We start from the raw sequence: 27864 nt of genomic DNA, 5'->3' as shown, positions 1-27864 counted from the left end.
TGATTTTGAAAATACCTATTAAAACAGAAAATAGGGCCGAAAGTATGTTTATTTAAACAGATATAGCAGAGTTTTTCATAGTGAATGAGTCAAGGACCAAAAGGGTTATACTGACATTAGTAAGAGTTTCTGAGAAAAATAAAAACAATATTTAAATCAAAATCACAGCAAGTATCACAGTTGATTTTGTAGACATACGTGCAAAGAAGTACTAAAAGCTAAGAAACTACTAAGGATAAAACTGAAGTTTATCTTATCAGTTCGTTTATTTCAGTGCTTCTTTATAGTAGTTCAGCGACTGACTGACACTCAGCATGTTTCAGCTGCAGAGAGGTGACTGCTGGCCAGCTGTCTCTGCTGCAGATAGCAGAGTAGGATCCTTGTCTGGTCAGTAGGGGATAGTTAAGGATTGGAAGCCTGATCACATAGGACAAGTGAGATCTTACCTCATCTCTGTCAGGTAGGCAGACTTTCCTAGTCTGATTATTAAGGGAGGAAAGTTCCTCAAGCCTTAGGATACCTGAGCTCTGTATTTGGTTCAACACCTCAACAGGCCAAACTTATGCCTTCTGTAAAGTGAATGGTTGTTTATTTTCATAATCTCTCATTAAAAGGCAATTTTTGTTGCTTATTATCCTGGAAACCTCCGTGCTTTCATAAAAATCAGAAGTGTGATATACAGAGAAATCTTGTTAATCTTCTGATCAATTTCTCTGTTTCTCAGTTTATTCAGAATTTATCCTACCTCCTCGTTTACTTTGGTAATCTACAATGATCCTGATCCTACATGAGGTTGCCCTAGACCTTATTTCTGTGCCTGTAATATGTAACCCTGGACCCCAATGGGAGGGCTGCTCTTCTCCTTTGGGTATTTATTCTTCAGAATGACTTGGTTTGGAGGCATTTCCTGGGCAGGAAACTTTTTTTTTACAAAAATTATAGTATCTCTTCAGCTTAGTTCGACTACACTTTTGCATATTGTCTCACAGTTTAAACTGCAGTTCTGCTGGACAATAGACAGTTCCTTTCTCTCACAACCCTCAGCCTTATTCAGCAACTGCTTGCTGTACTCTGAAACAATGGCACTGATATTGTATTTACTTTTTCATTATTCAGTCCTTTTCTCCCTTAGGCATTTCTACTTAAAATAATGCTTGAAATAAACCCTATAAAAATAAAATGTGAAATATTGTAAGTCTAAATGTATATTGCAACCTTTTTAGTCTTTTTCGTAAGAGCAGTATGTATCATTATCTGTGGTTTGTGCTCACAGCTCACAGGTGTAAAAATTCAAGATAAAACTGTAGAAATTATTATGGTATTCAAACTCATAGACAATCTATGGAAATAAAGGATGTAGATATCCTCAAAATGTTATTAATTGTAATTTTCTTTACAATTTCATTCCACTGTATGCTTCCTACTTAGTTGAGGTTTTTTTGCGATTTTTTTTTTCTAGGAATGCTGTAAATTCTAATGCCTATAAAATTTTCCCTGTTTTTATGAGAGGTATTTTAAATGTTTTATTATATTTACAGTTAATTTAAAAAATAGGGGAAAACTGTAACTGAAGGTATCTGTCCCTAGCTTCTCATCCCACTGTCCCACAATAAAGGAAAGTAAAACTTCTGATTTTGTAAAATTATGATTAACTCAAGAGAAAGTTGTGATTAAAAAAGTTGTTTTGGGAGGGATTTTATTTCAATACATTCTGAGTTTAAATTAGACACGTTTCTTTTTGAAACCTATTTTTCTTGCCTGGACTGTGCCAAGTGTTCAACAGTGAGAGCGTAAGGCCCCATAGGATTTCCAAGTGTTGGTAGTACTGCAGACACTGGAGTCACTCCTGTGGAGTGCTAAGTGTTCTTGTGCACTAATTCAGTAAAACTTGGGGACATTCAGGTCTGTGCTGCAGAGCCATTTTCAGTTTCTGCAGGATCTTTCTGATTCAAAACTATGTTTTTTAGCTTTTAGGGGATATATTGTTCGTAAAAACTACGCAAGATTAAAATGCAACACTGAGTGTGTAGCAGATCCTCAGCTTACAAGCAGCTGTTCTACTTCTGATTTTGGCTGTGAAGAAGACTGGTAAGTTGAATCTTATGCTATCTTTAACAAATGTGATTTCCCACACAATAAAATCTGAAAGGAGCAGGTTTGTCATCATGATTCAGCCAGCTCTTAGAAGACCTTCTATATTCTGAGGATGGCCACCTGTAGGTTAGCAAGTTCTCCCTCTAGCTTAGTCATCTTAGTGATCCTCGAGTTAGTGGACAGGTGCTGATTGCTCTGGGTTGTTATCCTGTTTTTCTGCACTTTTTGTAAGTACCCAGAATACTATAGATTGCAGGCAGAATTTCAAGTGCTCAGCATTTCAACATTCACTGCAGTGCATGTTTTTAAATGTCCAAGTAGAAAGTTACCCTTCTGTGCCTGTAAAGCTTCATACAGACCAGCAATGAGACAGGGAAAAGAGCTGTCAAGAGCAGATGCATAAGTCGCTGACAGAAAGGCTAGGAATGCTGTAAACCATAGTGGTACTCTCTTTTTTGAAGATAAAAGGTGTTTTACCACTTTAAGCAATGGATTCACTCCAGGCAAATCTTCCAATGACACCTCCTTAAGTATGAGAGGCAAAAGGGATCTGTTAGTCTGACTCACCAACATTGCTCTAGGACATGTGGCTACATTTGCAGGACTAATCCCTTTCATCAGTTTCAGTGACTGAGAGTTACAAGATCTCTCCTGCTGAAACCATTCTGGAGAAGTTAACAGTTATTTCTTTTTGCATGTATGCTCATAGCTTTGGGTTTTGTTAACTTCCATGCTAACTCTGCTACCTGCCCTAGAGCATTATTATAGAACTTTGTTCAGGTGTAGCTACCTGCATTCTTGCAGGCTGAGTGTGAATCTTTCCCTTAAATCAAGTATTCTGTTTCAGAAAGAAAAAGGTTCAGGCCATTGAACAAGGACTAAATAAATAAAGAAATGGTTTTGGTAGTGATTTTCAGAGTAAAGAACAAGACACTGCATTTTACCATCATAGCTCTGCTTTGGGCTTGCTTGACTGCTCCCTGGGGAATGAGGTTCCTAATTTATGATTCCCTTCATGAGCATGCAGTGCCTTCTGTTTGTTTAAGTCTTTAAGGGCTGTGTATCTTGTGATCTCTTTAGGACTATTGAAGTGTTCATTTATTCTTCAGTCTGCACTGATGGTTGCAAGCAAGACCTAATAAGATCTCTACTGTCAGTTTTCTTTGCCACCCAGAATTATAATTATTTACAATGTAAATAGGCTTTTTCATTTGAACATGTTTGGAGGCACAGAGCCTTTTTAAACTTTTTTATTCATTTATTTTTTGTGTAGGAATGGTTTTCTTCCATTTTTGCATCAAAATGTCATTGGAATTCTTTGTTACTTACCAAACAAATGTATTTTGATTTTGTACAACTTGGCTTAATTGTACATCTTTTGAGACTTACAGAGATTTTATGGTTTGGTTACTATTGAGGTGAATTTGGATTCTGTGAAGCACATATATACAGCCTATAAAGACATTTAGCCATTAAACTTACATTGAAATCAGTGTCTAAATGCATTTAAATATCTGACCTGGAGATGCCCATGTGAAATACATTGGCAGTTCAGGTCTTGCACCCAGTCCTTGTTGCAGTTTACAGTCACATAGATAAATAAGTTCTTTTGCCTGGTATTGGGAAACTCTCATTACTGCTGGCAGTTCTTAATTTAAGCCAAATAAAAACTGCACATTATTTGCATAATCCCATACATTTCTCAGCAATGGCCTTAGGTTCCAGTGCTTTCAGGAAGACTTGAAAATGTCAGCATTTCATAGGTAATATTCAGAACTCTGAACTCAGAACTTAATTCCCATGAATCAAGCATCATTTTTTCATGTAGCTGTTACTGGGCTATTGTTTTAAGCACATGGCTGTTCAGTCATACAGAAAACTTGTAGGGAACAGAAAAGTGCAGATGCTTAGTAGGTTGTAACCTGACCCTAGAGAAGGCAATGTCACTATGGCTTCATGTACTGTGGCACAAAAGTATAAAAATTAAAATACTATTTTCTCTTCATTTTCTTTCATTTCCTATAATTTCTTGTATTTTTATTTCTTTTTTTCTCCCCTAACTGGTAGTTTTGGAAAATGAGAAATGAGCTTAAAGGTACTTGGGTTCAGAAAGCAAAATGACACACAGTTCTGTTGTATGCAGAGCAGTATAACTTTGCAGTTAAATGTTTGGCAACCTGCTGCTCTTTTGAAGATCTCTTTAAAAGCTGAGTTATAATGTTATATGTAAAGCACTCAGTTTTACTAAGTCATTAATTTCAAAGTGTTCAGAAAAAATGAGCACTTTAAAAAATTAATTCTGTAGAAAAAAGTTCATGCTCTTCAGTCAGTGAATGCAGGACATGAGCAAACAAGCTAATAAATGACATGGCTTGCTAATTAAATGCATACATTTGTTCATTTAGCATTGCATGTTAAAATGCTTCATGCATTTATATGCTTGACTTGGTAATCAAGTCAAATGCAAAGTTGATGCCACAGGTAACTAAGGATGCATTGAGAGTTGGCAAATGTCACTGATCGAGTAGAAATAGGTAATGTAAATGTTAGCAGGGAAATGGCTTTGTCTGAAAAAATGTTTTTCCATTCAATTCCACAAAGTTGTGGAAGTGTCTGCTCCTACTGAAACAGGATCCTGGGAATAATAGTACACCTGGGAAGCTGACACTAAGTTTTAACTATTCCCCAAAAACTATGAAACGTATGCTAAGCCTTTTCTTGACATCATCAGCCACTGAGGGGAACCCACAGCCCTGCATGGCATCAAGGAATTGAATCAGTTCAAACCTTAAATCAAACCTTAAAAGGGACAGTTATTTAAAAGTCAAACATGATCAAGACATGAGTCAAACATGGTTCAAATGAGGAAAGTGGATACCTTTCTGAGCCATTTTTTCAACAGCTAAATAGCAGATTTACAATTCTGTATAGAGCTGAATAGGCAGCAGAGAAAGGAGGAGTGTGATGGGATCTCCTCTCTCACAAGGAGAGCAGAGACACCAACCTTACTTAATTTCTGCCTCCATTTTGTAATTGATCATTGCAGAAATCAAAAATGCTGCATTTTTCAATGGCATAGCTAAAATCCCAAGTTAGTATTAGGGATCATTTGACTAATTAGGAATAATATATGGAGAAATGAGAAGTAATTTTCTAAAACATCGTGTGATTTGAACTTGTTAGATTGGCAGATCTCTAGTGAATATACGTTTCATAAATGTTCTTGCTTTACAGACTAATCTACAGTTCAGTAACTAAGGACCTTAATCTATGCTACCTTGTTCATCTTCTTGTTCAGACAGAGCTGTCATTCTTAAATATCTTTAAATCCCTTTAGAACCTCATCAAAGTATCTGTAACCTGCATGATCCACCATCATCTTTTCCATTTCTTTCCAAAATGAAAATTGAGTTAAGTAATACTGATCTGATACTTCCCCTAGAAAACACTTACTGTACTGTTAATTTTTTCCTCTAGCTCACTGTACTATAGCTCAATGGCTGCTAAACATCACAATATAAGTTAGCTACGTGTACACAATCAATGCTTCTATACTGAGTTGTGTAGAAGAAAGCATTGTTTCCACACAGTGACTGTTACACATCAATTGGGGCTGTGACTATAACTTTGTCTCAGTGAGTATCCCTTGCTCCTTGGTTTCCTGTGGAGCTCTGTGTGTTAAGGTAAAAGATACATGACATCAACACCAGTTCACACTCTTGAACTGAATTCGTTGTGATTTTTTTTCCTTGTATCTTTCTCTTTTTAGCTATTTGGTGTCACGTTCAGGCTTTGGTCAGCTTAGGTTCTCAACAAAACATTCTTTTTAGTAAAATTTGTGACATTCACATGAGCCTTGTAGAATCAAGATTGTATAATAGAGTACGTACAAAGCTACACAAGTGCACCAACTTAAATGTATGAAAAATGATAGATGGAGAGTAATTATCAGCATTTTTCTTTGCCTACAAGGAAGTATGCATGTGAAATCCAAGTTCTAGAAGTGGGTCTATTTCTGCTCTCTAATGGCTTGACTGATGAAGCAGAATCTGATTACTGAAGTCGTATCAGTACTAACTGAGTTGTTGGTACAAGGGCTTGAGAAGGTAGGACTTAAATTAGAAACAGTTACATGAAATGTAATGAACCACAATATGAAAATCAGTAGTGCTCCAAAGTTTACATTGAGAGATTAACTAGTAGTGAGGATACATTCGACTCAAGTGCATTGTAACATTTTCTTATCCCTGTGGTGACTTGGTTAAGGTAGTACATTAGAGACTGCCCTTGAAGAAAGTTAGCAAGTCCTTTGGCAACAAAAATGATTACATACCTCTATAAACCATGGTAAAGAAAGTTGTCTAAGGGAGATAAAAAACTAAGGGTCATATGGTATCATTTCTCCCATCATGAAAGGCTGATGTGAAAACAAACTTTTCTCTGTTGAGAATCAGGAGAGAAATAATGGGCTTGCATTGCAGCACAAGAATGTTAGGTTAGACATCAAGGAAAGCTTACTGATGGTAAGCTGAGTTAATAGCATCATAGTGCCACCAGCTGTTGCTGCATCAGTATGGGGAGAAAGTGTAGAAATCGATCTAGAGGAATTCTCTCTGCTTTACTTGCAATGGCATTGTTGCTGTGCCTGAAAAATGAGTGAGGTTCATTTCTCAATAGTTTGCTGCAACTGGAGGCCTATTGAAGTAGCATGCAATGAGGATTTACCTGCATGGGTACTGGTGGATTAGCACATAGTCACAGTATCCTGTGTATCACTGAGAGGAGAGATTAAACATGATTTCAGTCACATGAGCACAAATGCATTCAGAAACTGGTTTCATGTGATTTCTCCTGTTTCATATAAAAGCTCTTCTGTCTTTTGCTGTAGTTTATTTGACTTCATCTGCAGCCTGTGTCTCACTAAAGTGAGATTCACTCTGCTAGTCAGTAACAAAACCTTCCAAGAATTCTTTTGATTAAAAGGAAAAGTAATCACTGTGGTTGATGTGTTTCTATTCTTCATGGAGAGCTGATTGAATGGGTCACGTCTCTACATTTTAAACCTATTTTTTTTTCAGGATCTTTGGGTGAATGCCATTGGGTCCTGGTGATTCATTCCCTACACCTTTCTCATACTTTCTCCTTGGGTGTTTTCAGTTTCTGTCAAAATCACATTGCAATTTCTTGTATAAGTCACCTTTTGAATATGAGTTTTCATTTCTTTCCATAAGAAAAGCTGGGATAAGGACATTCTGGTTCTCTTTAATAACTTCACTTTACTATTTCTAATCATAGAAAACATTAAGATTATTGCTTGTGATGGAAGTAGGAAGTCTGCCATCCTTGTGGCATGCAGTAGAATCCATGGGCCTGATTCTGATGCTATGTGAACTTCTAATTACTTTAGCATTCATAAGTTTAAATAGTTATTGAAGATTTTTTAAGGTGTAAATGGGAATTTGGGCACAATTTTCAAGTGTCACCTGGTTTTTCCCTGCTTTCCACCCCTTTGGAATTTTTCATCTACCCACACTGGAAGGATTGAATTTGTTCTGTTCTGTAAAATACTACTTTTACAAAATGAACTGTATTATTTCTAGTAGAATAACTAGTACTGTTTCTAACATTTTTAAAAGCATTTAAATAATGAAAGTTAAATGCCATTACTTATACTCATAATGACCAGAGTAACTCCAAAACAGGATTTTTTTTTCTCCCACATAGGATAATCTCCATTACTAGATTTATGTTACAGTGGTTCAACTGCTTTCAATGCTAAGGATAGTGAGTCTATACACTATACAGATGTGTAGACAGACCTTTAGAATCAATGTTTCTCTCTTTTTCCAATGTTTCTTGCTAATGGAGTGATTTATAGACAGCCTACATGTGAAGACTGAGGCATATTATAGCTCAGTAGCTGAACAGTCAGCAGCAAATTGTTGAGTTGCCTGACTGAAACCAGGCACAGGAACCCAGATCTGCAGTTGATACCATGTTTCCAGAAGTGTTCCCTGCCAGTTTGACATTGTGGTGGGTTGACCTTGGCTGGCTGCCAGGCGCCCACAAAGCCGTTCTGCCATTCCCCATCTTATCGGGTCAGGGAAAGAAAACTGCCGTGAAAAGCTCTTGAGTAATTAACAGCACGTTATCAAGTGCATAGTTCTGGTAGCAACAGTAATTCTGTGGAAGGATGGACTTCCTCCAAACCAATTTGGGATTGTTTTAATCAGAAACAAGGCATCGCTGGCATAGAGTTGGGGTTTCAGGCTGATTTTTTGCTGGGTTAAGCTGTACAGAGGCAAGTTGCTGATTTTTACCTTTGTGCTTTAAACAATTATAGAAGGTTCTAGCCGTGATAAGGGTGTGTAATTTTTTAAATAGAAGACAGAGATTATTTTCATGCTGCTTATTTATATCCAGATCCAAACCACCACAAAATCTGAATATTTTAATTTATATGATTATTCAGTCTGGTGTTGGTATTGTAGGCCATTTGCAACATACTGATCTGACAGCAAGTTTTGGTTTTGACATCCACCACAGTGATATTTGAGGATTATTCATAATTTTTTTCCTTGTATTTGATTTCTTTTCAGAAATGTTGAGGTAAAGGGGAGTGCATCATCTCAACAAATGCTGGAGGAAATTTTGGGGAAAAGTGGCAAGTTATCTAACCAGTCCAACTAAATAAATTATTATCTAAATAATATATATACAAGATAAATAATAATAAAGAGCTTGGCAGTTAATATAGTATATGCAAAAATGCAGTGTCAAATACAGTCCTAAACATAAGTTATTCTTTCCACTTTAAAAGTGTGGCAGTACTAAATGATAATGCATTTCTAAAATGATTCACATAATTTCCTCCAAGGAAAACACAAGTTTTGTGTCAAAGAATAAATTCCCCTAATCTGACATGCAAGTCCAAAGTTCCCTCATGAAATTGCATAAAAGATGAATGTTTATGAACTTCATTCTGTTTTGACAAAGAAAATGTCTTTGTTTTAATCCCAGTTTGAGGACCATGAGAATACCAAACAATTTCTACGAACCTCATTTTTTTTTTAATCCACTAAATGAAATTGATAGCATCTTTTTTTGGTATTGCATTGCTGAAGATTCAGAAACAAGTTCTGTCAGGGTGGACTTTACTGTTGAAGAAAACTGTTGCCTTCAAAGGCCTGACAATGAGGATCACAGCCTGCAGAAGGTTATGTTACTTTAATCAGCATTAATGAAGTAGGAGTTGGCCTTTAATATTTTTATGGTGCCATAATGTGATGGTAAAATAGTAACAGATACAGACAAAGAATCTAAGGCATCTTACTTCTTGCTCTGTCCCTCAACCCTCAATGTCTTTAAGAGAGTACATGTGTTTTACTTCTTCCTCATCCATCAAATTTTGAGTGTTTAAGTTTGAATTCTGTGAAAACAGCTTTTCACAGCCCTGGGAAAAAAGATTTTATGTTAAATTTTAGCAAATTAATAAACTAATTCAATTTCATTAAATTCTCATAAACTGATTTTACACATCTGCACTGACCCACATATTTTTAGTGACAAATTCATTGCTCATAACCTGTTGCTGTGTTTAGCAGTATACATTTTCTTATAACAGGAAATGGAACTGGTCTGGGTTTTTTTTTTCTGAATTGATTGTATGTGCATATTTAGAAATTGTTGGAGGGGGGGAAGAGACAATCAACAAAAAAAGTGTGTATGCCAGTAAACCTTCTATAAGAGTGAAGGAATTACAATATCTCAACTAATTTTTTTTCTTTTGCTTTGCTTTTAGGCAGCAAACCAGTAACCAGTCTTCTCCCGTGGTGTCTGATTTTCTTGACAAACAAACTGAAAAGGTACTACTAAGTTTATATTCTAAAACAACATCCCATTATAACTTCAAATTCCTGAGTCCACAGTTCTGCAATGTGTTCGTGGCTGCTTGGCATAGCCATCTGAACATGAAACCGTTAGTGATGTTTTGAAGTTTTTGAGACAAAAGCCTGCTTGCTAAGAACTTTAGTTCTGTAGAGAGACAGGGAGGTACAGTGAATAAGAGAATCAAAAGGCTGGAAATTTGCTGCTGAGAATAAATGCTAGCTGCTCCCTGAGGTGATTTGTCTGTGCACTTCACTTTCTACAGATGTTAGAGACTCTTTTTTAGTAAGGACCTGAGGTTCTTTGGTAGCACTTTGATATCCTGCTCGAATTCAATATGTGAAATGGAGGAGTCGCTCTGTGACTTGGAGCACAGCATAGTCTTTGAAGTCTGATCCAATTTTTGCTGCTTACCATTTGATGTTGAAAGGATGAAATGGAGAAAATGTACAGTTTTTGCCAGTAACTCTGCTGAGCATATGTAAGATTAAAAAAACAAAATCCCTTGGATGATGTACTTAGAAATGTTAAGCAGATTAATACCTTCCTATAGCTTTTTTCTAAAGATACAAATTAACTATGAGAGGAAATCAGCATACAGTGCATGCTATGATTTAACTGCATGAGGAAAAGGGATAAATAAGTTAAATGGAAAAAGTAAACAAATGTTTGTGACATGGGTGCTAAGTCGGTGTTGCTGAAAGCTACAAGATTCTTGTGTAACTTAAATCTAGCATTAGATGTTTTAGAAAGTCTTAGAAAATAGCAAGTTTCTGTCTCTGAAATCACAGCTGTAAGTTATCATGCACAAGTGGAGTCAATACATTTCTTATGTGCTTAAACCAACATTCTTTATTCCAGAATAATTTGGATGAAATTTCTGCTTCTCCATTTATTCTGAAACATTCATTTGAAACGAATGATTCACAATCAATTAGCCGATCCCAGACAGTTGCAGACCATCAGTTGTCAAGTCTCTTGACATCCCATGAAAAAGGAGGTAAGAAATATAATAAAGTAGCAGAGATATTTTGTTTACTGCTAATAAGCTACATGTTGCCAGTGTGTAACTTTCTTTATATATTGATGAGATATATTCCTTCAAAGGCAGGAAACAGAATGGAAAAAACTTTCTTCTGCACATTTTCACTCTGGAAATATGAAAAAGCCTTTAAGTATCTGTATTACAGAGGCAAAAGTAAAATTATTTTTAAAATACACCTTCTATTAAAAGTGTCATTACTAATCTCAAAATACGCTTTTAATGAAATCAAATCTACCTTCAAGAGCTTCAGCTTTCCTTTGCCTTCCAACATCAGAAGCCAAAGATGGTTATGAAATCTCTCCTGTTTGGCAGAATGCAAGACAACTAGTTTGTTCACACACACAAAGATCCAGTCAGCAACACAGGAACATCTGCAACAATTCTACAATCTGTGCAGTGCATTTTTAAATTTTATTTGCTATTATGTTATTCATGTTCAGCAAGAGTTTAAAAAATTAAAGTAAAACATTTTGACATTTTTTTAGTTTTACCTGGTTTACCTTTGGATATTCCAGGAAATCATTATCTATCAGAATACTTTTTCTTATCATGGATTTTATAATCATTCTGTCTTTGCAAATCCATGAATACAGACTTTATTACTAGACTGTAGAATAACTTTGACAGTTTAAGATTAAATAGGTTTATAATGTGATATCCTTAACCAGAGATAAAATATATATGATAGTAAATTAATTTCCAGATTAATACTGAAAATTAGTTATTTATAATGTTGTGCTATTAATTAACATTACTGTTTATATAATGAGACACCTTTCATCTAGTAAATCTTCAAATATTTATTTGAATAATTAAGCTCTAATTCTGCAGTTTATGTGGTTCAATTTTACAGAGTTCAGTAAAACAATTTAGAATGTAAAGGTAAGAAGATAGGTATTTATAGGAAGATTGTTCTGTTACGGGAAAAAATGCAAATTCAATGTTTTTCCTCTTTTAAACAGGCATAATGTTCTTTCCATGCTAAAAAGAGAATAGTATTTAAACAGAGCAGATTGAGAAATCCATTTTTCCCTCTTCATGCATTTCAGTCCATATGGATTTTGAATCCATAGTGTGGAACTGCAGGGGAAGTTTGCATTACTATTTTAAATTATTGCATGTTAAACAATAAACCTGTCAAACAGAAATATCTTTATTGCAGCAAATCCTCTTGAGGAAAGCAGTCAGGGCCCAAATCCATCATCTTTACTCTCACTGCATGTTGTATGTTACCCTGCCACTGGTCTCCTTGAAATCAAAGCCCTTGTGTCTGAGGTAAAACAATTAGAATAAAACTGGCAGAATTGCACCCTTAGCAAACATGATTCAGAGACATTACCCAGTAATTTAGAGCATCTTCAATAATGTGAAATGACAGAAGAATAAAATTTGAAGAGCAGATAAATGCAACATTGATCTGAACTATTGAAGAGACATCTATGTTTAAATGAATAAGCATGCAAATGCAGAGAAGTAAGGAGTTTCCTAGTTAAGCATGAAAATATTCAGATAGATGGTCATATAAATCACACTTCAATGAGTAACTATTAAGGAAGTAAACCTGGTAAGAATAATAACTTCTATGGATGCTTTTAGAGATTTAGAGATTCAGAGATGCAGATGCTTTCACCTGGTGCTCAGTCTGTATTGAGCCTTAATGTATAAAGTACACTTTTAAGCAGATAGTATTCTTGCACCTACTGTGAATAACAAATGAAATAGGAAGTATCTCTTTGGAATAAGAAAGCACATATGAAAGTATGTGTGCTTTACAATGTAGGGTGACACTCCATAAGCTGTTATTCACAGTAAAAAATGCTGCCCACTAGGTGGTCCAAACAATGCAAAGACTGTTATTTTTCAGAGTGAAACATTATCCTGCTATGTTAGAGACTGATTTTTAGTTCTCTGTAAGTTACATTACAGACAGCACTAGTCTGCCAGCTTGCTGGTGCTTGGACCTGAAATACAGAGGCCAATGGGGAGGGGAGTATGACAGTTTTCTGCACTGGTCCATGACTCAGTTATGAAAGAGTGTTGGTGTTTGCTTAAGGAGGAAGTCTATATGAAGGCTAAAGCTGAAAAGGAAGGACAGGCTGCTTATTTGTCTTGAGGCCTTAGTAGGTGAGACCCTAGTTCAGTCAAAAGGGGACAGAACACAAAAGGACAAAATGGTTGATATGAGTTTTTGTGTTTCTGTATTAATTGAGCAGATTATTCTCTCATGTCTTGTTATCCGGATGTCTAATAGCACAGGCTGCCTGTTCTTAATAACAGATGGGCAAAGGAAGAATAGAGAAGGAAATTTCCCCGAAAGTAATGCAAAGACTATACTCTGTAATTAATACAGAAACAAAAGCTTCTTTTTCACATCAAAAGCCTTCTCACTGGGTCACAGAAAGACTGAGCAGTATGGCCAAACTGCAAGCACAGCAAGTGCATGCATGTGCTATGGTTGTATAGAGTCACAGGGGCTGTTCTATACTGAACAGACATTGCCTTGCACTGCACTCTCCCAGAGCACTGGGGCAAGACCAGTAACAATGCTGAGAATTCCCTTCAGTGTCTCTGCTGTGTCACAGTGCCTGGGCAGAGAGTCCAGTCTTTACTAACAATTAAACCAGGAATTAATTATTCTAATCACAATAAAGTAGTACTGAAGGAATCAAAATAATGTAATCTTCAGAGACCAAGTAGTGGTATTCCCACAGATGAGGTAGATAGTGAGAATGTTTGAAATTATTAATGAAAAGTGTGTGCTTCATAGGGAATTGACCAATGTAACTTTGCTTCAAAGATAAAAGTGACAGATTTTCTGAGATGCAAAGGAAATATGTTTGCAAAAGGAAAGCTAATAGTATCTCTGCATTGACCAAGTAATGACATAATTTTTTATGCTTAGCACAGACATTTTGAGCAAGTGAGAAAATACACAAAGAATCTCTAGCCATGGATATTGTCTCATGGGAGAACAATGTGACTTATGGATATATTCAGTTTATGCCTTGCACCCCACACTGCGACGCTGAAACTTTGTGAAAGGTAGAGAAATTTGCCAGGATTCTGTAAGATCTGGAAGTATAGTCTTCAGCGTTGTCTACAGCCGCCATCTGAGGCAGTGAATAGTCCATTTCAGTATAGCCTTTGATTTTAGATTCTTTAATCTTTTATCTTTTCAAAACTAGTGGAAATTAGGGCTTGGCATGTTTCAAGATGGAGTCCCATTAGTCAGTGACCCATTTTAAATGTTTTTCTTGCAATATGTACTTTTTTTATGTTGGTAATTATTTCTCTTCCTTTCTTAAGGGAAGAAAACTGGGATTTGGTGAACGTAGTCGTTCTGGGTTTGGAGAAATGTATGAAGTTACTGAGTTTTGTACTGGTGGAGGACAAGCACATAATTAAATATGTAAATATGTCAAGTTACTGTTTGATGGGGAGGAAGGCTGCTGCCCACCTGAGAAAGTACTGTGGACAAATTTTAATAAGGGCATTGTGGGCATGGGAGACATTATTCCCAAAATGTTACTCTGTGGTTGTCATCACACAGATGATATTTACAGGTTCATCACCCTAAACAGGAAATTTAAAATAATGATGACTTCATTAAAAGTTAGGACTGAACTCCATTTTTAAAGAAGTGATCCATCTGTAATGCTAAGAAGCATGATCATGTTAAAATACCCAAGCCAAAAAAACCCCAGTGGCTTAGATGTTTGGTCTTTGCTTTAGAGTACAGTTTTCTTTGTGCCAGACTTTGTTATTGAAAGTGTTTTAAACTGCCTCAATCTAAAGAGCAGTCTTGATTCAATGTCTTGTTCTTGTGAGTAAAAGTGCTTAAATATAGAGAAGTATATTACACTGCATGGTAGTTTAACATTGTAGTATAGTTTTAACTCTGATCTCATTTCATTCCTATTTTTACATTTTTTGAAAAAAGTTAATGGCTATGGCAAAGCAATAATCAGTGCCCTTTGGAAATAGGGGCACGTTTTATCCTTGGATTCACAGAGATTCAATATCCCAGCATGACTGTAATAGGTATTATAGTAAAGAACAGGCAGTATTTCACACAGAACGTGGTATCAAGATCTGGGCACCTTGTAACCAAAGATGCCACTTCACTTTGTGCAAGTAGAGAGAGGTTAATTCAAGCCATTCAGCTGTTTGTGTAACTCAGCTTCCTGTTTGATTTCATTATAACAAACCTTCCTTTCTAAGTAAAAGAAAAAGCACTGCTCCATGATGTAGTGTGAAATACTGCATGGACTTTCGACTAGTTGTCACTGGTAGATGGGGTGATACTGATACAGGAATGCCCTTGATTTCAGAATCCTATCATTGAGGAATTTCAAGGAAAGAATTTGTAATCTATGTAGAATTACTTGTGCTTGTTTAAACAGGCATTTTGTTTCATTGTTTTTAAGCTCTCCACTGAGACTAATCTTACACTGAGGGAATATAAATCATGAAAAACTTGACAGTAAAATTGTAACAGTGAGCAGAATCTGGTCTCTTGGTTATAAAAAACTGGCATGAAAAGTTTTTTACGTATCGGGGGTTTAGAGAAATTTGGGGCTGAAGAGTTTGGGTTTGGTTTTGTTTCAGATAATTTTTTTGAGTGGGTCAGGTTTGAGTTGGTCATTCTTTTGCAAATAAAATAGCATGACACAGTTTAACTATTACAAGAAACTCTAAAAAGCCAAGATACTGTTACATAGTATGATCTGATTGTGCTGAGCATCCTGTAGCTCTGTGTTAGGCCTGTGAGATCTCCACAGTACTTCCCTACAACATACCACACTGTATTCTATAATTACTCTTGGCCATGTTGCAGCTGAAGGTTCCAGCAGAGGAGTTGTTGATGTGGTATGTTGTATAATGAATTTCTGGTGAAAAGATCCTACTAGTGTTCTGTAGCTTTTGAAACAAAATCTGATTGGGTATGTGCAGGAGAAAAAGTAGCTTCTTTTTATTTTTTCCTGAAGAAGTATCACTGGATTACTGGTCTCATCACACCTGGGATAAATGCTTTGGGCTTAGTAAATTGAAATTATGTTTGCAGATCATTCATTTTATCTTGCAAATGTATAAGTAAAAATCCTCATAGGAAAATATTTTTTAGGATGTCTCTTGAGAAAATAAGCAGGTAATAAAGCTGTCTCATTGCAATTATTGTTAAGAACTGCCTGGATGGCTGGGCTCAGAGAGTGGTGGAGAATGGTGCTGCATCTGCTTTGTGTCTGGTCACTAGTGGTGTCCCCCAGGGATAAGTGTTAAGTCCAGTTCTGTTAAATATCTTTATTGGTGATCTAGAAGAGAGGATGGAGTCTACTATGAGCAAATTTGCGGACAGCACCCCAAGTTTAGTCAGAGTGTCAATCTGCTGGAGGGTAGGAAAGCCCTGCAGAGAGGCCTGGGCAGGCTGAATCAATGGGCCAGACCAAGAGCCATGAGGTTCAACATGGCCAAGTGCTGGGTCCTGCACCTTTGCCACAGCAGCCCCATGCAGTGCTGCAGGCTGGGGCAGAGGGGCTGGAAACAGCACAGTGGGAAAGGACCTGGAGGTGGTGGTTGAACACAAGCCAGTGTGTGCCCAGATGGCCAAGAAAGCCAAGGGCATCCTGGCCTGGATCAGGAATAGTGTGACCAGCAAGGCCAGGACAATGACTGTCCCCTGTACTCGGCTCTGGTGTCCAGCTCACACCTTGAGCTCTGGATCACTCTGTTCAGAAGGACATTGAGGTGCTGGAGTGTGTCCAGAGAAGGGCAATGAAGCTGCTGAAGGGTGTGGAGCACAAGTCCTGTGAGGAGCAGCTGAGGGAGCTGGGGGCTTTCAGCCTGGAGGAGACTCAAGGCAACCTTTTCACTCTCCACAATTCGCTGGAAGGAGGGTGTAGCCAGGTGGGGGTCAGCCTCTTCTCCCAGGTAACCAGCGACAGGACAAGAGATCTTAGTTTTAACCTGTGCCAGTGAAGCTTATGTTGGACATTAAAAAGAATTTCTTCACAGAAAGGCTGATTAAACATTGGAATGAACTGCCCAGGGAGGTGGTGGAGTCATTGTCTCTGAAGATGTTTAAGGAAAGACTGAATGTGGGACTCGGTGCTATGGTCTAGTTGACAAGGTAGTGTTCAGTCATAGGTTGGACTCAATTACCTCTTTTGCAACCTAGTTGATTCCATGATTCTGTGTCTATAATTATAGGAAAGGATAATCACCTTTCTAGCCTTGCAAGGCTGCGTAGTTATGCAGATGGATGCTTTTGATAAGCCTGGTACTGTGCATTGCTTTGCCTTGCACATGGTGGGACCCTGCAGGAGCCCCCAGCAGGAGGAACCCTACAGGAGCCTCCAGGAGGAACCATCACCTCCCACCCTGTGGAAACCCTTAATTTTTGCTTTCTGGAATTGTGCAGGAGCCTTTCAGCTTCACTAGCCATTATGGTGAGAAACAGTACCTCGTTTTCACAATTTATGTTCTTTACCATATAATTCAGTGTGAATTTAGAAAATCTGACTGCAAACATAAGTGACATTGGTTGCACTTCTCTCAGCTTTAAGTAAATTTTTCTACTGAGACTTGCAATGACAATGTTTGCATTCTGACCTGATTCACCTATCAATGGTTTCTGTTAAATCTTTTGCTATTTTGCAATGGCATGATATGCAGCCTGAATTTTGCTAAAGTATCAGACCAACAAATCTGAAAAGAAATTGGGCTGTTCATAAATTTTTCTTTACTGCACGGCTTCTTAATTGTTTTTTTCCCCTCCAAAAGGCAAAGATACAAACAGTGGCAAGTGATAAATACAAGCTTTGATTTGTTAAACACATGTTAGCTCTATGTTTAGCCCTAGGCAGTGAATTTCATTATAGGGTGGTTTACTTCTGGATTAGTTATTGTGATTGCTTCCAATGCAAAAAGATTTGACCTGCAGCCATGACTGATTAGTATCAGAGGTGAGAGATAAAATAAGATGCAAGTAAACTGCACAGATAAATTGCAATAGGGTTCTCCAGAGACAACTCAATACTTGTTCTATGTAAACCAAGTAGAAATTCAGCTTGTAATGACTGCATTGCAATAAAAATAGATTGCAGAGCTCTCTCATTGAAATATCAAAAAATATAGTAAGAAATCCAAGAAATTTAATGAAGTTGAATAATAAATATATGATAATGCTATGCCAAAACACTGTAGATTTTAATATGGGTTCAGTTTCCCTTCTTAGCATGTAATATCCACTGATCCAGGCTGCTGCTCATCTGCTCTTTGTCCTCATTTTCTATCCACAACATACAAGTTTGTTTGAACACTTCTTTTCAATATATCTTGTTGGTAGTTAAGTTTTTTATTGTGCAGCACTTGACTGTCCTGTTGTTACTGTTTGAAAATTTTTTAAAGTATTCTCTTTCAGCCTAATTTTTCTTATTTTGCCACAGTTACTAGTGCTCTGAATCAGCAGCATCTCAGATGACTAATGTACTCTGGCATATAGTGTGGTTCCTAATTCATTACTCTTCTGTATCTAACAAAATCCCACCATTTTATTTAAGTAAACTTTATTAGAGTAAGTACAGTAGGTACAGAGCTTTGAGAGTGAGTACAAAACAAAAATAACTGTAATCATATTTTAACAACGGCTTGCTCTTTTTTTTTGCACATTGCAGAATTTTTGAACTTTTTCTCATTATCAGAAAACTTTAGATAATTTCTTTATTTCTGGGTATTTTGTAAGAAAAAGGCTAGGACCATTAATTGCTTGCTTTTACAGAGCTATGATTTAATGTGCTAGCTGTATGTTACCAAGCAATTTCTCAGTGTTTGCTGCTATTTAAAAATCTGAATTCACTCTGATTAATTCCCCGCAGCTGAGTAGTAATATCTAGATTTCAGAACATCTTTCTAGAAAACAACGTATGCTTTCACACATTTTCTTTTTCTAGTTCTTTGTAGATACTGTGAAGAGATAACATGCAGGTAAAAGCAGTAACATAATTAATGTGATGTTGCAGAACATTACATGAGGTATGTGGAATAGTGCAGACAGTACCATAGCAAATTAACTTCTTATGTATTTTGTATTTTATGTATGAGTTTGGATGTTTTTCCTCTGTTTTAAATTTGAGTTATTATTCCAGTGGATTGTGATTCGCTGCCAAAAATCACACACATGATGATATATAATTTGCATGGCTGATCATTGCAAATGAAAAAAAAATCCCAAATATCTCTGACAAATAAAGGATAGATACTGAAAACAAAATGTTTGCAACCACATATGTGAAGATGTAGATCTACTAGTTACTCATAGATACAGTTTGATAAATAGGTATTCTGTTCACTAAATCATTAACTGATTCTGAGGCATTTGGGTGGAAAAAAATTGTCTTACATGACTTATTTATTAGCTCTGCTCATGACAGTAATTGTACTACTTGGCTTTCCATCATTATTTCTCTCTACTCACTAGAAGTATTTTGTATTTCAGTTCTCTCATGGATAGCCTCAGATGATTCTAATAATTAGGCTGAGTATAGCAATAGCCAATACTAGTTTGTTGTAGTAACTGTGAGCAGAACTCCCTTCTGACCCCAGGCAAGGATAATCTTTCTTGAGGATCTTCCTTGCCTATGGAGAGAATTTAAGTAAGAAGTTGCTGTGTTCAGGTGTTGACATTACAGTGGAAAAATAATGCCACACCCTCACCTTCCCTGCTTATCACACCTTTCCCCAAAGGGAAAGTCAGAATACCAAAATCACAGGAAGTATTGCTATTACTGCCAGTGGGAAAAAGAGGAGCTGATTTCCTCTGTGTGGTCAGGCAGACAACAAGCATATCTTAGTTGTAACACAACATGTATAAAAGAAGAGTTTTATGAATTATAGTATTTCTTTTCCTAAAAATATCTCAGTGCCTGTTCTTTGCCTTTAAGATTTGTCCTGCCTTGTGCATGTGAAAACATAGGCAGTGAACAACGTGAGAAGGCAAGAAGCACAACTGAGTAATTGCTAAGTATTGCCTCTTGCTTGTTAGGTTGGTCTGCCCTACCAGGCAAAGTCTGACAGGGAGAATGCAGACGTGACTAACAAGCTGAAGAGCAGCAAGAGTACCCATGAAGATTTGATCATCTTTAATATGTCCTTCTTCATCTGACTGTCTTGCTTTTTGTTGGGAATCAAATATAGACAATGCATGTGATTGCCTAGTACTACAAAGTTGGAAAGTTGTACCAGCTCTTTACCTTCAGTTGCAGCTGGTTTTTGTCCTTGTAGGCTCTGCAGCTTTCTGAGTGCAGTGCTATTCTTGGGACTCCGTCTTGCCAGTGTACTTATGTTGCCTCCTGCACACACACACTGAAGTTACATTTGAAATATTACATTGTTCTAGCCTCTTTTTGTAGGACTGGGATTTGCAAACACCAAAAATACCCTGCAGCAAAGTGGTGCAATTGTTTTTTCTACATTCTTTTAATGCTGTTCTTTACTGCATATTCTTAGTCACGATAAAGAGCATGACTATCAAATGAATAACAGCAAGCTTGTTGGTTTTAAAAGGTTTATTTGAAAAAAAAAAATACAAAACTAAGTTTGCTGCAGCTCTAAAAAAACCCAAACAATTAATTTTAGTAGCAGCATGGAATAGTTGTAGTTTAAAAAATTAAGAACAACTAGGTGCTATAGTTAAAAATTGGTAAAAGAGATACTTGTGTAACAAAAATCTTTGACCTGTTGATTTGTTTTCAGAGATAGGTGAATATAAATGGAGTTCAGGTCTGCATACTGTCTCTCCTAATGTCCCTAAAAGGCAGGAGCAAGCTTCCAGTTTGGGCTAACCCCTCATATTTTGCTCATCAGACTTTGAAACTAAGTGATATCAATTTCTTTCATCTCTTGTTGTCCATGTGCTTCCAATTAGTATTTCATTCATAAGAAACTGATAAATTGGAAGTTCTTAATCTCCTCACAAGGATTTGCCCTTGCAATAGTATTCAGAACAGCTGTAAGTTCAAGTCTATAGTATATACCAGTTTTCTATCTGCATATCCAGGCTCACACTTTGTGCCTTTTGATCATTGATTTAGGGCCCAAGAAGGGTAAATTCCTCAGCTTCATATCCAAAGAAGCTTAACCGCTTTAGAAAAATGAAAATTTGCATGGCTATATTTAGATTCTCTTATTTGTAAACCACAGTTTTACTTAAAACATTCCCTGGGAAGAACATAGTCATTAGACAGCCACAGGCAGACATGTCTCAGGGCATTGCAATTGAAGTAGGATTTTCATTATTGTCTTTCATCATCATAAGCAACTTACAACCTTAAACTTTCAAAATCAGAGATTGCCTACATGGTAGTAGCATGCCACATAAGCTAATCATTGACAAATACTGAAGAAAATCACTGTTAATTCACAGAACTCCCTCTTCTTGTGCCACCCACAAAATAAACATGCACAGTCAGTAAGCATCTGCCAATTTTCTGCTTAAATTCTGTAACTTGTTTGTGGAAATGTAGTCACTTGTGGTGTGACTTGGAAGGAAAAAAAAAGAAAAAAAAAAGAGGAATCAATGTATTATAACAGTAAGGCATACAATGCATGATGAAACCATGCAGAACTTCACGTTTGGAAAACATGTGACAGACATGGACAGACATCATGGGATTAAAACCAAGACAGAAGTAGAGTGCAGAGGGATATGCCATCAAAGAAGAAAACCTCTGCAGACAAGCATGATAGAGAAAGGAGAAAGAAGTGAGATGAAAACCAAAAAGATACTGTTCAATTTTGGTAAAACAGAAGGCTTGGTAGCCTTGGCAGTGAAATGTCCTGCTGCTTTCTTCAGCATTTCTTTGCCCTATCTAGTTGCTCAAATTTTTCGGGGAAAAGTGTAATTCTAGTTTAGAGTATTTGAAAGGAGAATTACAATTCATTCTCTTTTTTAAAAGGAAAAATCTTTTTAAATGGCAATACTTAGCAAACAATTTCCTTTGCAGTACTGCCCATAGAATTGCATCACTAGTGTGCAACACTTTACATCATTATTTACAACATAGTTTTTCTGTTACGCTTAGGAAGCCTGTGTCTCTGAAAGGGTAGAGAGTTAATTGGTCCCAAAATCTTCAAAAATAAAGAAGACACCAGATGAAATAAGGGAAATTCTCCCTTGTGTAATAACAACCTTTTCTTCAGTGACCCATTTTATTTTTGACCTTTTTTTTAAAATTTTCTATTTATGAGCTTTGGAAGCCAACCAAGCAAACAAAAAAAAAGATGACAAAAGATGTTAATACCTAACGTCACATCAGCAAAAGAGACAAGGTAAAACACAATACTCCAGATAGTGCAGTGAGTTACACAATTAATTCAGCCTTAAAACAAGATTCCAGGAGTTTACTGAGACAGGAAGAATTGAGATTACCCCCACTGGATTTCTAGGATTTACAGTCTCACATTCTGCATTTCAGTAGTGCATCTATTGCAGCTGTACAGCCATGTTGTTTTTGTCTTTGCAGACAAGGACTGAGGACATTTTAAGTTTTATTTCCTAATGTTATTTTAAATTTCTCTGTTTGTGCCCATCTCCATATTCAGTATTGGACCTAAGCAAAAGCTTTACATTTTTTAATTTAGAGATGTTTAGTGTCAGGCCTAAATTCATTCATCTATGATTTTATGACCTATGACTAAATCTATGCCTTTATGACTCTTAACCTATGAGAAGGATTTGAGAATTCTCATGGCTGAAAAGCTGCACATGAGCCAACAGTATGTGCTTGCAGCCCAGAAGGCATGGCTCCATCAAAAGAGGAGCCAGCAGGTGAGGGGAAAGGGATCTTCCTCTTCTCTTCCACTCTCATAAGTTCCCACCTGGAGTGATGTGTTCAGCTTTGGGGTCCTCAGCATAGGAAAGATACAGACATGCTGGAGTGAGTCCATAGGTGGCCATAAAGATGGTGAGAGTGCTGGAGCACCTCTTCTGTTAAGACAGTCTGAGAGAGCTGGGATTATTCATCCTGAAAAGAGAAGGCTTCAGGGAAACTTCATTGCAGTCTTCCAGTACTTTAAGAGGGCTTGTGAAAAAGAGGGAGAGCAACTTTTTACATATAGCAGATAGCAGTAGGATAAGGGGCCAGATAGCTATAGGATAAGGGGGAACCATTTTAAGCTAAAAGAGGACAGCTGTAGATTAGAAGTTAGGAAGTTCTTTACTCAGAGTGTGGTGAGGCACAGAACATCTATCCAGAGACATTTTGGGGGTCCCATCCCTTGAAGTGTTCAAGGTCAGGTTACACAGGGCCCTGAGCAATCTGGTCTAATGGGCGGCATCCCTGCCCATGGCAGAGGATTGTAGCTAGATGATTTTTAAGATTCCTTCCACCCCAAACCTTTCTGTAATTCTGTGGCTTTCTGCATCTTACCTACCTAACAAATACAATGGAATGTTGGCAAGAGCTTTAAATCAAGTTCACACTCTTCTGGATCTTCTTGAGGTGGCTTCTTGAGGTCTTATGATTATGGAGGGTCATCCGCAGCAGAGCAAGATGTGCCTTGTTTTCTGGACATAGTTCTTTAAAAGTAACATCTTTCTGCTCTACTGATAGTTGCTTCTGAGAACCAGAACCAGATTTATTATTTGAGTCGACAATTTAGGATCAATATTTAAGTTCAGCCTTTACCAGAGGGTTATCAAGATCTTTTATCCCTTGTTGCTTAATGAGTAAGTGCGTCTTGGATTGGTCACAGGGCAAAGCCTATAACTAGTGAAGAAATAATACAAAAAAACCTTACTGGGAAAAAACTTTGTGTTCTTGTTTATGCTATGTTAAAAATAAAAAAATTAAAAAAAAGTAAATTAGTGGCAGATAACATACATATTCCCTCAATATCATCAAATAAATTCTGCAAATAAGAAATCCCAGCAATAAGAACACCATCGTCTACCTTTACATTTGTAGTTGCTGTAGTGTACTCAGATAAAGGCCAGGCTTAGGAACTGCATATGATCTGTAAGAGAGCTGAGTTTTACTGTAAAGGAGTTAAAGTTGTTTACCATGTCCTTTGGAAGCTAACTAGAAAATTGCAGGTGCTGGGTTGATGAAGGACAAATGTCTCTCAGAACCTCTGAAAAGGAACAGCAGAGGAAGACATCCCCATGTCTGCAGAACTTGTTTCAGTTCAACATCAGCTGAAAATGGAAAATACTAGAGGATATGGGAGAAAGATTATTTCTCAGGGACTGCAGCCCTTTATCCTGGTTACTCTGGTTCACATTTGTGCTGCCCTGCCTTAGAATGATTCCTATCCTGGGACAAGTAGGAACAAAGAAACAGAGCTGGCTCGGCATGCAGTGAGCAGGCCCTCTGTGCTAGGGGTGTTCTTCTCTGAAGAGGCCTCAGGATAACTGTAAATTGGTCCTATTATGCTCAGCATCATCATGCATCTTCATGCTACATCATGAACAAGCATGGCTGGTCTGTAAATCTAGCTCATTGTATCTGGATTATATTTATTAAACTAATGCTTGGGGTTTTGTCTGGCTTTTCTCATACCAATACCAGAACATTGAGTAAGAACAGCAAATCAGAAACAAAAACACAAGCATTTTAAAATATTGCTCCCACAGATTTGAGTCCCAAGTGTGTTTTATATAAACATTTTGAATTGTGGCTGGATTTTTGACCAGATTGTTTCCCCTGAAGCATCTTTTGAAATAAAAACAAACTGAGCAAAACAAGTTTTGGTGGGATGGGCCTGTGCTTGTTTTCATGTAAGCTGTTGACAAAGCTCAGAGCAGGAAGGCAGCAGTGTGCTGGAATCTGGTGTACATTGTGTTCTGCATATTCCCAGCTGACTTGCCAGGAGTGATCTAGAACTGAAGCAAGAATCCGTTTTCACTAGGGCACAGGAAAAGAAGTCCTCATTCATCTAAAACAATTCAGCTGAAACAATAGATGTGGTTAACACGATATCCTGCTTGTGGCTGCTTCTCTTCTGAGTGTGCGGCCTGTGCTAGGTTAGCAAGGTGAGCACTTTTGAGAGCTGTCCTCTCTCTTGTATGGCCCATGAAAGTAGTTTCTATTCTATCACTATGCCCTCTGTACATCAGTGTGGGTATATAATTTCATAAAGGAGATGAGGGAAGTGGTTGGCTTTAGCATGAAGCTGTTTCCAATGGAATTCCATATGAATGTGCCATGCATCATGGGATTGCAGTGAAGGAGGCAAGAAGGTTTCTGCATCCTAGTGGTGAAAAAAATGGAAGGTGAGGAAGGTTTTGGTATAATAGCTGTTTGAATTTATTTTAATGGGGTCACTTCCATTAAATATTGTAATGCAGTTTCTGTAAGTGCTGTATCTTTGAGTAAAGTAAGTCTGCTACCTGAAGCAGAGGTGAAAGTGGAGTTCCACTGTTTAATGTTGTGCTTAAATTTCAAGAACGGAGACTGGCTAAAAGTGATACAGATTGTTAATGGTATTGCTTGTGAGACTTTTTATTTAGCTTCAAATTTGAAAGAGCTGCTCCTTTATTTCTAAACCTTCACATTTGCATTTCTTTGATATGAAATACTTGTGAACTAACTAGAGAACAGAGCTGTGAGTTCAGTAGCCAAGAGATCCTTGATTTATTAACATAGAAATTCACGGGCTTGTTTGCAACATCTCCTTGTTCCGCATATAACAAATGCAGCAGTCAGAAGCAGAGGTTCATCACAAAGGTCGCAATACTTAAGGGTGTGGCAGTGGTTATCCACACATCTTGTTTAGTGTTATAAAAATCATTGCCTAAGCAAGACCATTCAATTTCAAAACAAGGATTAAAATCTGAATTCTACATAACTGCTTAGAATTAGATGTTTACAGTACAACTTGAAAAATAAATGGGTTGAACAGTATAGAAAATATAGCATGGCTGTGCACAGACTTTCCTATTTGATATATTTCTTGTTTAAGACAAAGATGATATGTATCTGCATTGTGAAACAGTAATGAGCAATAAATGTGGTTTAAGTACATAAAGCATTTAAACTGCAATAACTAACTTCTCCGTTGTCTCCTACAGTGTCATTAAGACACTTAAAGGGGAAATTCAAATTACTTCTTAGGCATTCTGTTATCTAGTTACTCTAAACACAGTTGGGGATATACAGTTACTGCTTTGATTACTGGTACCTTACTAATCATGCCTTTGCAAGTAACTGTGAGAAAACATTTTAATTTAGTTGTGTAGAATTTCAATAATATTTGTGATGCTTATCAGACTCCTGCAAATTTAGGAACTCTGATGTGCCTTCTTTTTGCTGTAAGTGTATAACTGTGGTCTGCAGATTTATGTGAAAAATGTTGCATTTTTAGCATAGTCTTTTGCAAGATGGCATCTGAAAAAAAAAAAGTCTGAACTGAACTGGCAAATTAGTCTTCTTATCTTCAGTTAGAAGACTTTGAAACTGTAACTGTACTGCAAACAAACAAACAAACAACAAACTTCCTTTCTGGAAAGACATGCATCATAGGGAAGAAGTTCTTAAAGCACTTTACCAAATGGATTAAGTTGTTCTGGTCAAAAAAACAACTGTATTTCTGGCTGAGGACTTTTGCCAATCCAGATGATGTCAAGAAATAAATGCATTGGTAGCATTTGCTGGTATAGACTGTGCCTTAAACTGGACTGTTGTTCAGAGCAATTTTTTTCTCTTTTTTTTTTTTTTTTAACTTTCACTGCCTTCATTGCTGTGGACCTTGTACTTGGTGTGCACGCAGGGAAGCCATGGTTTATATACGACCATTGTACCATAGGAATAAAGAGCTTAGGCTCAGGTTTTCATTTAGAATGAACCCTGCCAAACATGGTCTTGTGATTCAATTTAAGGAGGAGTGATGTGTGCTCTTACATGCATTTGAAAAAGCACCAGTATTTTGTCCTGTAAATTCCTAAAATAACCAAAATGAAAGTGAAGTGCTAAATATATCAGGCTGTCAGGTTTCTGGCCTGTACTCAGAGCTCAGTCAAGACAGCGGAGAAGGTCCCAGTTAATCCAGTGGATATTGGATAAGATCAGATAAAAGTAAAAATAAGAGGAGCTAAATAGACCCTCCTGTACCAAATTTCCCCAAAAATACCTTTTCTGATACTGAGGACTATTTTTTTTTCTCAACCAGCACAGTAATTTTTAAGTGTTATTTCTCAACAGACACAGACTTTTCAGGACTGAAAGATAGGGAATGGATACCTTAGGCAGGCACTGCACACATGATCTGGGGCAGGCAAGCAGCTGCACAGCATCCTCCCTCCACCTCTCAGTCAGGGCATGGTGATACTGAGTACTGAGTACTGATTTCCACAACTATATTTGCTTCATTTATTTTGAAAACTCTGAGCATACACTTCAGTAGTGTAATGTAGGCAGAGAAGTTTGACCAGCTAAAAATATTATATATTATAGGAAGAGCATATATAAAATGATTGGGTAGACTTTTACATATTGAATAGACTTTTACAATGTTGGAATACATTAATGTACCATATTCATTCAACACTACATCCAAATGCTTCCCATATCATTGGACATTAAATGCAGTATGAACAGAGGCCAGTCTCATGTATCCTCTTTGCCCTTTTTTTATGTTGATAAGTCCCATAAGTTTCTCCTTTCTGCTTAACCATAACGTTCAGACAAGGGGAAATATGTGCAAATGCAAGTTTATTCATCAGCAGTATGCTATGGTGTTGGAAAAACAACAGATTAATTAAAATAACACTATCTTCTGTAAACTTGAAAATAAATCATTGTGGTTTTAGTGTCTTCATTAAAGGTGAGTTTTTAAAAAAAGTG

General features: G+C 37.0%; 1 protein-coding gene across 1 annotated transcript in view; it reads left to right on the top strand.

The window, feature by feature from the left end:
- MYO3B (myosin IIIB) overlaps nucleotides 1-27864 on the top strand; it is a 184181-nt gene that overhangs the window by 130222 nt on the left and 26095 nt on the right. The window contains exons 31-33 of the mRNA XM_079310943.1: nucleotides 1968-2088; nucleotides 9896-9959; nucleotides 10843-10981. Of these exons, the coding sequence (XP_079167069.1) occupies nucleotides 1968-2088; nucleotides 9896-9959; nucleotides 10843-10981 (324 nt within the window). The remainder of the gene's footprint in view (nucleotides 1-1967; nucleotides 2089-9895; nucleotides 9960-10842; nucleotides 10982-27864) is intronic.

The sequence above is a fragment of the Erithacus rubecula genome (assembly GCF_903797595.1).
Source record: "Erithacus rubecula genome assembly, chromosome: 8".
Lineage (NCBI taxonomy): Eukaryota > Metazoa > Chordata > Aves > Passeriformes > Muscicapidae > Erithacus > Erithacus rubecula.
The sequence above is the reverse complement of the archived record's forward strand: the minus strand, read 5'-3'. Positions and strand labels throughout refer to the sequence as shown.